The 11223-nt window shown below is 36.8% G+C and overlaps 1 protein-coding gene across 1 annotated transcript in view; it reads left to right on the plus strand.

Annotated features, from left to right (window-relative positions):
* The window catches only part of BRCA2 (BRCA2 DNA repair associated), a 60795-nt gene extending 51465 nt beyond the window's left edge, over positions 1–9330 (plus strand). Inside the window, exons 25-27 of the mRNA XM_028105568.2 lie at positions 4976–5220; positions 6787–6933; positions 8065–9330. Coding sequence (XP_027961369.2) covers positions 4976–5220; positions 6787–6933; positions 8065–8703 — 1031 coding nt within the window. The 3' untranslated portion in view covers positions 8704–9330. The remainder of the gene's footprint in view (positions 1–4975; positions 5221–6786; positions 6934–8064) is intronic.
* The last annotated feature ends 1893 nt before the right edge of the window (positions 9331–11223 follow it).

Raw genomic sequence — 11223 nt, forward strand, 5'->3', positions numbered from 1 at the left:
ACAAAAACTGGTATAAAGTGAATTACTTAAATGAGACCACTTCTTAGGTCAGTTTCCCTGGGAAACCCTCAGATTTCCTGGAAAGCGCCCCCAGGAACAGCACCCGTGTGTCCCCGTAGGGACTCTGCAGCGAGCATGGCCCTCAGGGTCATGCCGGCTTGAGGTTAGGGGCCAGTCATTGGATGCATGCTTCCTCCAGAGAGCGGGCCCTACAGCAGAGGGCAAGCCTGGGAGAGGGAGCCGAGGTGGGAGCGGGCCATAACCAGCGCTCCCTGAAAGCGCAGGCTGGACCTGAAGATGGAGGGCTCTGCACCCACATCACAACATCGCTGGCTGGAGAATTCCTGAACGGAGGTTTGGCAACTGCTACGTGCTTTATCCTTTCAGTGAAATTTTCTAAAAAGAATTTAAAAGGTACAGCATAAGTTCAGAGCAACCCCAGACTACAAACCAACAAGATAATTTTCTTCTTAAACTTTTATTTTCAGGGTTTTTTTTTAGTGCCAACATTCTAAAAGTGTTACTTTAAAAAATTCTTCCAACTGTTACCATTTTTACAAGATGCGTGGTAATCAGAGAAATAAGTAAAGTTTCTGTTTGTTTTTTTTTTCCAACATATATGATTTGATTTAGCTATGAAACCTCTAGGAAAAAATGAAGTGAGGAAACTATCCTGGAAGCTTATTTTTATATTTTGCATTTTCTAAATGTTTTTCAGTAAACGTGTATTACTTTTATAATTGGGGGAAAACAGAGTTTATGTTTTCATTGTTTTAGAGAACAAGTGGGAGGGGGAGAGGCAGAGAGAAGGAGAGAGAGAATCTTAAGCAGGGTCCATGCTCAGTGTGGAGCCCAATGTGGGGCTCAGTCTCACGACATTGAGATCATGACCTGGGCTGAAATCAAGAGTCAGATGCTTAACCGACTGTGCCACCCAGGCGCCTGAAAAACATAGTTTAAAGAAGGGCATTTGATAGAAGGGCTATAATCAAGTTTTGAATATAATGAGAGGCAAATTCCAAAATTAGAAAATTGAACATGTTTGGGAAATATAATTTCTCTAAAAGCAATTTTTAATATTTAAGATTAAAATCCATTAAATAAATCGACTTATAAAATTGAAAGAAATAAAAGGAATTACCATCATTTGCAATAGAATAAACAAATCAGATCAGATCCCCATTATCTGAGAATGGGATCCATTCCTATCATTTATAAAGGGAAACATAATTTTTAACAGTAACAGAGAAGGAATTCTAAATAGTAGGATTGAATGGTTAGTGCCTTAGTCTTGTCCTGGCTTATCCAGTGGTCCCTTCCCATTTTTGGCATTGAAATTTTTTTGCTTTTTATTTTGAATAATTTCAGACCTTCAGAAAAGTTGCAAAAATAATGCAGACTTTCCAAATATCTCTCACCCAGCTTCCCCTAATGTAAGCATCCTACATGACCATGGTACCATGATCAGAATCAGGAAGTTCACATTGGCACACTATTATTACCTACACTATAGAATGTAATTGAATTAGAAGCTTGTCGTGCTATTTTCCTTTTTTTATTCCAGGATCCCACTTTCATTCCATCATCATTTCTCCTTATTCTCCTCCAGTCTTTGATAATTCCTCAGTCTTCTCTTGTTTTTCATGATCTTGACTCTTTTGAATAGACTGATCAATTATTTAGTAGCATTTCTCTCCATTTGGGGTTTGATGTTTTCTCATGATTGGAATAAGCTTATGCATGTTTGGCAAAATTACCACAGAAACAGTGTTGTGCCTGTCCTTCTCTGGTATCAAGGGGTTAATGAAGTTGATGTTGCTTATTACTGAGAGTGGCAACCTTGGTCATTTGGTGAAGGTGGTGTCTGCCACCTTAACCTTGGAGCAGATTCTTTGAGACTGTGCAAGTCCTATTTCACCTCAGACTTTCACCAATTAATTTCAGCATCCATCAGCTGATTTTGTTTGCAACAGTTTTTATTGTAGTATTTGCCTGATTTCCTTTTTTCTTTTCCATTTATTGGAATTCATTGGAATTCCACTGTAAGAGCTGCCTCTTTTCCCCAAATTTACTTCCTTATTGATTTATATCAGTATGGACTAATGAATATGTATTTCATTCTGTGGGTTAAAATTCAATACCTGCATTATTTTGTTGCTCCGATTGTTTCAGTTTAGGCCATTTAGGAATTTTTTCAGGTTGACTCCTGTAATTTTTTGAGCACCTCTTTACTGTTTGGCATCAACGAGATGTTCCAGGTTCATGTTGTATGTTCCTTGCCCCAGTCAAGTTGAATCAACTACTTCTCCAAGGAACCCTGGACTTTTTTTTTTTTTTTTTGAGAAAATGTTGTTTACAGCCAACATCTGCTTGCTAGACTATGTACTCATTACTTCAGAGGTACCATTGCTTCTAGGCCCTTTTAGATAGAAAGGCCAGGAAATATGTTTGTGTTCCATTTTGAATTTCCTATCTGGTTGGGTTTATTTGTTTGTGGGCTATGTGAAGGGTGTGTGAAATACTGCATTCAAGAGTCAGCTGCACAAAGGCATACTCCAAGAAGTGTCAGTCCCTCTCATCCCTTCTACCCCAGTGCTGTTCCTTCCCTTCTCTCTACCCACATCCTGTCTCTGTAGTTTCTGGTTTATCCTTCCTGTGTTTGTTCTCTACATGTGGAAAGATACATGTATATATCTTCTTATAGCAACTTCTTTCTTATATGAAGGGTAACGAATTTTAGTCTTTTTTTGGTGTGCTTTTCTCTTTTCACTTAACAGTGAATAGAGAGCTTTCTCTCTTTTTTTTTTTTTTTAATTCCTATGTATTCTGTTCTTTTTGGTGCAATTGTAAATGGGATTTTCTTAATTTCTTTTTCTGCTATTTCATTATTAGTATGTAGAAACACAACAGATTTCTGTGTATTAATTTTGAATCCTGCAACTTGACTGAATTCATTTATCAGTTCTCATAGTTCTTTGGTGGAGTCTTTATGGTTTTCTATATAGTATCATGTCATCTGCAAATAGTTAAAGTTTTACTTCTTCCTGACCAACTTAGATGTCTTTTCTCTCTCTCTTTTTTTTTTTTTTTTGGTCTCATTGCTGCACCTAGGACTTCCAGTACTGTGTTGAATAAGAAGTGGTGAAAGTGGGCACCCTTGTCTTGTTCCTGACCTTAGGGGAAAAGCTCTGTTTCTCACTAGTGAATATGATGTTAGCTATGTGTTTTTCATATGTGGCTTTTATTATGTTGAGTTATGTTCCCTCTAACCCTCCTTTGTTGAGGATTTTTATCATGAATACATGCTGTACTTTGTCAGATCCTTTTTCTGCATCTACTGAGACAATCATATGGTTTTTATCCTTCCTGTTATTGATGTAATGTATCATGATGATTGATCTGTGAATACTGAAACACCCTTGCATCCCAGAAATAAATCCCACTTGATTGTGGTGAATGTTTGTTTGTTTGTTTGTTTTTTAATGTATTGTTGGATTTGGTTTCCTAATATTTTGCTGAGTATTTTTACATCTGTGTTCATCAGGGTAATGCTGTCCTCATAAAATGAATTTGGATGTTCTCCTTCCTCTTCTCTTTTTTTGGAATAGTTTGAGAAGAGGTAGTCATTCTTATTTAAATGTTGGTAGAACTCACCTGTGAAACCGTTTGGTCATCAACTTTTGTTTATTGGGGAATTTTTTGATTACTGATTCAGTTTCATTCCTGGTAATCAGTCTGTTCAAATTTCCTGTTTCTTCCTGATTCAGTTTTAGAAGGTTAACATGTTTCAGGGATGCCTGGGTGGCTCAGTCCATTGAGCATCTGCCTTCGACTCAGGCCATGATCTCAGGGTCCTGGGATTGAGCCCCATGTTGGGCTCCCTGCTTAGCAGGGAGCCTGCTTCTCCCTGTCCCCACTGCTTGTGCGCTCTACTCTCTCCCTCTCTCTTTCAAATAAATAAAATCTTTAAAAAAAAAAAAAAGGTTACATGTTTCTAAGAATTTATGCATTTCTTCTAGGTTGTCTAATTTGTTGGCATATAATTCTTCATAATGTTCTCTTCTAATCCTTTGTATTTCTGTGCTGTCAGTTATTCTCCTCCTTCATTTGTGATTTTGTTTGAGTCCTTTCTCTCTCTCTCTTTTTTTTTTTTGGTGAGTCTGGCTTTAGTCTGGTTTATCAATTTTGTTTATCTTTTCAAAGATGTAGCTTCTGGTTTCATTGAATTTTTTTTTTTAGTCTCATTTATTTCTGCTTTAATCTTTATAATTTCTTTCCTTTGGGTTTTGTTTGTTCTTTTTATATTTTCTTTAGGTGTAAGGGTTATTAGGGGTTTTTCTTGTTTCTTGAAGTAGGCCTGTATTGCTATAAACCTCCCTCTTTAGAACAGCTTTTGCTTCATCCCCAAGATTTTGGACCATTGTGTTTTCAGAGCATTTCCTCATTCTTTCATACAGCTGCATAGTAAGTGTCGTCTGAATGTGCCATACTACTCTTGCGTAATACAGGCTGCTTTAAATCGTTTATAATTACCTACAAACGGTGCTTCAGTGAATAAGCTCGTACACAGTATTTTCTTGAACCTTGTTCATATGTATCTCACTATACTTGGAAGTACATCTTCAGAATAGAGTACTAGAGTGGGGTTGCTGAGTGGAAAGGTAAACGTGCATCACTTTGCTAGGTTCTACCAATTTTTTTCACCAGAGGATTGCACAAATTTGTATTCCCACCAACAGAGAACCTGCTTCCCCATGGCCTCAGTAATAGAATATGTTGTCATATTGGCATTAACATTTTAGCATGATAAGCAACAGGCTATTTTGGAAATCCTGAGCTTTCTCTAAATTTAGTTAGTTTGATCTGTTTTTACCATTAGCATACCAAAACAAATGGGAATATTAGAAGTTCCTTGCATTTTTTAAATTTACCTAACATATATAATGAAGTGGGGTGTTTTGTTTTGTTTCTTTAGGTCTTGCTCCTTTGGTCTATTTGTCAGATGAATGCCATAATTTATTGGCAATAAAGTTTTGGGCCGATCTTAATGAGGACATTATTAAACCTCACACATTAATTGCTGCAAGCAACCTCCAGTGGCGACCAGAAGCCAAATCAGGAATTCCTACTTTATTTGCTGGAGATTTTTCCAGGTTTTCTGCCAGTCCAAAGGAGGGCCATTTTCAAGAGCTATTCCACAAAATGAAAAATACTATCGAGGTAAAATTACTTTGTGCATTACCACGCATTTTGGTATTTTCCTATTTTGATGGTCAAATATTAAGGGAAAATGGTGGCTTCTATGAAAACTGGATAGTTGAGATACAATGTAATGCGGTTTCATCCTGTATAAAGTGCTCATAAGCCTGAGGAGATGGGAGGACAACAGCTGAGAGATGATGATTTGGAGGGGACTGAGTGAGGGGAAACTGTGAGGAGGACGTTCAGAGCTACAAATCATGTGAGCAACAAGAATTATAGGAGCTGCCCATGGTTCAGAGCAGTTGGTAGTGTAGTTAGTTAATAACATGCCGATTCCAAATTTACATTTTAAACTCCATGTCTAGTATTTTATAGTTTATATCTGTCTTTGATTTGAAATACTCCCAAATAGAACACTGAAATTTATTTTCCCTGGATAATGTATGCATTTTATCCTTAAATCTATATAAACAGCAAGTAATAATATTAGCTAAAGTTTAGAGTGCTTACTGTGTGTCAGGCCTTGTTCCAGCCCTGTCGCATTTAATTCTATCACCAACTCTATGAGGTATGGAGCTTTTTTCCATTTTATTGATGAAAAACAGAGAGGTTAAGGCACACAGCCAAGTTGTTAGAAGCAGGATTCATACTTAAGCCATCTGAATGTGTAGCCCAAACTATTAACTACTTTGCAGTGCTGCCTTCCAATAAAATTTTGAATTTTATAAATTGCTAACTAGTAAAGAATCTTCAAGATAAGCCTCTTTAATATTTGAAATGTGTGTTATTCAAAATATGTGTAAATAAAATTACGTTTTAAAAGCATTAGAGTAGCCAGCTATGTGAAGGAGGTTTGTGTAATATTTTGTCTAAAGACTCAGTACACATAGTGAAGAATAACACCCTGATTTATCTGGTTTCTAAACTGGAGGGTGGAGTGGGGGGTGCATTCATTATTTGGCTCCCATACAGAGTACATCCAGGTTTTCTCTGAGACTGTTCAAGGGTACTTCAGAGACAACTGACTGTCATTTACATAGCATTTTTAAGTTTTACAAAATACTCTCATGAATTAGGTTAAATCCTATAAAATTGCTGGTATTTGACCAATTGAAATTTCTGAAACAACAGTTTTATGTGGTTTAACCTACTCATTGTTTCAGTTAATTCTTGGAACAGACATGAGGTGATTCTCTCATTTTACTACTAACCTAAGGCATACTCTATAGATGTTGGATGATTTACAGCTATCAGGTAGGAAATAGAGCTGGACCTTGAGACCATCTTCCAGCAATGAATCCAGTATCATGTGAAACCTTGCTTATTAAACTGGATGATTGGAAAGATCTCTCCCATCTCTTTCCTTCCCTGACATACAGACTCCCTCTCTCCCTCCAACAACTGTGTTGGCTTTGCATTTTTACACTGACAGATTGTTTGACAATTGCTATCAAATTTGGGGTGTGTCATTATTTTTCTTCTGGTCTGAACCTTTCATTTCTGGTTTTAAAAGTAACATTTTCTGAAAACATGACTATGTCCATTTTCATTTTACAAAACAGCTTTTCCCATTTATTTTCTTAGAATATTGGTATGTTTTGCAATGATGCAGAAAACAAACTTATGCATATACTTAATGCAAACGCTCCCAAGTTGTCCACCCCGACTAAAGACTATGCTTCAGAGCCACACACTGCTCAAACAGTCCTTGGCATGGGAAATAAATTTCTGGTAAGTTAATGTAAATTTAAGGAATTTTGTTAATATTATAAATGAAGGCAATAATATATTTTGGTGTATACCTAGTAAACATGGTAAAATGTAATTAAACTTACCTAGAAAGTGTGGTTAATTGTTATCTGTCTCCTGTAAGTCTAGGTTATCTAGAAATTCTATCTTGTTTATCAAAGCCAGAATGTAACGTTCTTTGGGGGCATTTTACAAACAGGTGCTTTCATTTTTAACTTTGCAAGTACATGTAATGGAAAATACTTGGCTTGTGTCCTTTTGCTCGGAGGACTAGTCTATACAATTAGGGTTGTTTCTAAGCTCAGTTTGATTTAACTCTTTAAATCACAATACATGCACATCAAGCCATAAGGTCTGTAATACTGGCTGATGACTAATTCTTAAGTAGCTAACAGTTGCTAGGTATATCTATATTAACTCAATCTTCACAACGATCCATGGGATGGAAATTATCTCCACTTTACAAATGAGGGAACTATGGCCTAGAGAGGTTGAACAATTGCTTAAAGTCACAAAACTAAAAAGTATACCTACTAGAACCCAGTCAGTCTGTGCTCTTAAAATGGTTTAAAAATGCTTATCTTTGTTTAAACTGTTAATGAAAAAGAAAAGATTAGTGCATAAGTTATGTTCCCCTACCTCCTTTTTTGTCTTTTAGTACAATTAGTCTTCATTCTTCTTTCTTTTCCTGTCATTTTTATATCTTTTTATGCAAAACTATTTCCTTCTGGAATGAGCACAATCATATCAAGGTCTCTTGGAATCATCTGACCTATGAGTCATGAGGGGAGTGACAATGTGTGTGGTATTTGTGTGCTTAAATATTTCTAGTGAGGGGTGCAGGCGTGGCTCAGTCAGTTAAGTGTCCGACTCTGGTTTCAGCTCAGGTCATGATCTCAGGGTTGGGATCGAGCCCTGCATCGGGTTCCACACTCTGGGGAGTCTGTCTGCTTGAGATTCTCTCTCTCTCCCTTTCCCTCTGCCCCTCCGCCCTTCTCTCTCTCTCTAAAATAAATGAATCTTTAAAAAAAATAATTCTAATGAAAAGCTAATTTGATGATGTTTTATATATTAGTGCATAATTATCTAGGCTGCTTTTTGTCTTTTTATCAGATGTCTTCTCCCAGTAGTGAGATGAATTACCAGAGTCCTTTATCACTTCGTAAGCCAAAAGAGAAGTCTGTTTCCACACCTGGATCAGCCCAGATGATTTCAAAGTCTTATTGTAAAGGGGAGAAAGAGATGGATGACCCAAAAAGCTGCAAGAAGAGAAAAGCTTTGGATTTTTTGAGTAGACTGCCTTTACCTCCGCCTGTCAGTCCCATTTGTACATTTGTTTCTCCAGCTGCACAGAAGGCCTTTCAGCCACCACGGGCTTGCGGCACCAAATACAAAACACCTATAAAGAAGAAAGAGTTGAATTCTCCTCAGATGACTCCACTTAAATTTAATGACCTTTCCCTTTTGGAAAGTGATTCAATAGCAGACGAAGAACTCGCATTGATAAACACTCAAGCCCTTTTGTCGGGTCTGGCAGGAGAAAATCAACTTATGTCTCTCAGTGACTCCCCTAGGACTGCTCCCGAGAGCTCAAAAGATTATCTGAGGCAGAAAAGGCATTCTGCTGCATCTGGGGTCACAGGATGCGGGAGCCCCCAGGCCCGCACCGAAGAGTGGGAGACCAATGTGCAGGACGCAAGTACAGTGAAAAGGGCATCTGTGAGACTGCAAAGGCGACAGAAACAAAAATGACAATAAATCAGTTACTGACTCAGCCTTTCCAATTTGTAGAAAATGCAGCTTCAGCCTATCAGGATTTGCATCAAGTACATCAGGATTTGCATGAGAAAAAAAGGACACAGTCCCAAATCTCCCTGTGTGCTTGTCTATCTCAGGAATGCGCCTGGCCTGTCTCTGTAACGATATACTTTAATCTCAGTTACATGTCTGAAAATTGACTGTATATTTATTTACTAACTAATCAAGAAAAAAAATCTTTAAATCTTTATGACTGGATTTGATCACTGGATTTGATCAGGTATATTTTACAAAGTAAACATACCTTTCTCTTTAAATTGTGTCCTTAATTAAATGAAACTAGGTTTCTAAGTACAGTTATTTTGACTCCTGTAATTCCTTTTAGTTTAGTTCCTATTTTAGGTGATTTGGTTTGGTTTGGTTTTTTCAGAGGTAACCCACTATGAACGACTTTTCCTTAATGAATGTTGGTTCTCTTATAGTTCTATCCTGATCAAAAGTCAGCGGGAGTAAGAAACAACAGTGGTGTTTTCTTTAGACCAATTCTTCAACCTTAAGACAGCATAACTGCAAGAAAAACAGAATCTTCAATGTAATTCCTTTTCATGATTCCAGTGTGATCGCTGAATTATTTTAATTAAAAATTCAAATGCTTTAAAGCAGATTTCATAGTGTTCGTGTTTTTTTAACAAAATGATCATCTGCAACTTAAGAGAAAATCTTTCTTTCAAATTGGCTGTGATTCTACCTGCTTTATTTTTAGCCCTATCACAGGACTCAGCAAGTCCTTCCTTCAAACCTGGTTTTCTCTAACCACCAAGGCAGACAGGAATAGTTCAATATAAGAGGACATTCTCATCTGTTACCTTTCTATGCTTAATAGAGAAAAGAGAATGCAGTTCTAATAGGAGCTAATAGCATGGAGAAGCTCTTCAAACAGGTCTTTTAATATGTCTTAAATTTATATAAAATACCATGTTTTCAAATCTATAAACACATTTCAAACCCTAGAATAAATCTTTTAAGAAGCAGTTTTTTTCTTTCATAACTGTGATCCATGATTTTTCTCTCCTCTAAAAATTATTAACATAAATAGTCCATTCTGCAGTTTTTTAACTCAGGTGTTCTGCCAGTCTTAATAATATGTGATTTAAGTTTTGTTCAAACAATTTGGTCCTTCACACCCCAATCATTTTCCAAGTGATCCACTCTAGAACAGGGAATAAAACTTGAATCTCAAGTGAACAAAAAGAATTATAAGAATTTTACCTTTTTTTTTTTCATTCCTAGAAAACCTGAATTGCTAGTACCTCCTCTGTTCTTCATTACCATTTAGATCACAGAGAGATCTCATGCGCACACTCCTTTTTTATACGTTGTAAATAATATAGCAAAGCTATATAAGCAAACCATGAAGCTTAAGTATAAATGGATATTATCCTCTAAGAAGTGACAATGATTTCAAAGTCAAGAAGGTGCACTGTATAAGGGATAAAAGGTAAAAGCAACTTGTGTTATTCAACAATCACTTAATGAGAGCCTATTATCTTGTACATAAAGCCCTATGCCAGCTATATGAATGATGCAAAGGTTAGTAATACAAAACACTACAAGCTAAAGTTGAGTGTTCAAAAAATCACATACGAATTAAGAGAAAAAATAGATCACTTCTACCGGGATAAAGCTGGCAGCATTTAATAATTCTTTTTATGTTTCCAAACCAAGTATTTCAGGTGTCATATAAGGAAAAAAAAAAAAGAAACAGGGACACTACTCTTCTGAGCTCTTTAAAAGCTCTGGATCTAAACCTGGGGCCACTTCATACTGGTTACATAGCAGTAAGATTTCAGTCGTGTCAGGTATTGAAATGTTAAAGTAATAGTCTTTCTAATGTGCAGAGATCAAATAATTTCAGCATGTAAAATATAAGGTTGCTTTTGTCTTTATGTCTCCTATTAGAGGAGACTGGTAAATAAGTTTAAGATATAGAAAAACTGGTTCTTGTACTGGCACAAAAACAGACACATAGATCAATGGAACAGAATCGAGAGCCCAGAAATGGACCCTCAACTCTATGGTCAACTTATCTTTGACAAAGCAGGAAAGAATGTCCAATGGAAAAGACAGTCTCTTCAACAAATGGTGTTGGGAAAATTGGACAGCCACATGCAGAAGAATGAAACTGGACCATTTCCTTACACCACACACAAAAATAGACTCCAAATGGTTGAAAGACCTAAACGTGAGACAGGAGTCCATCCAAATCCTAAAGGAGAACACAGGTAGCAACCTCTTCGACCTCAGCCACAGCAACTTCTTCCTAGAAACACCAAAGGCAAGGGAAGCCAGGGCAAAAATGAACTATTGGGATTTCATCAAGATAAAAAGCTTTTGCACAGCAAAAGAAGCAGTCCACAAAACCAAAAGACAACCAACAGAATGGGAGAAAATATTTGCAAATGACATATCAGATAAAGGGCTAGTATCCAAAATCTATAAAGAACTTATCACACT

This window comes from Eumetopias jubatus, unplaced genomic scaffold (assembly GCF_037043125.1).
Source record: "Eumetopias jubatus isolate StellerSeaLion01/CBP00866 unplaced genomic scaffold, mEumJub1_p1.0 scaffold_3, whole genome shotgun sequence".
Taxonomy (NCBI): domain Eukaryota; kingdom Metazoa; phylum Chordata; class Mammalia; order Carnivora; family Otariidae; genus Eumetopias; species Eumetopias jubatus.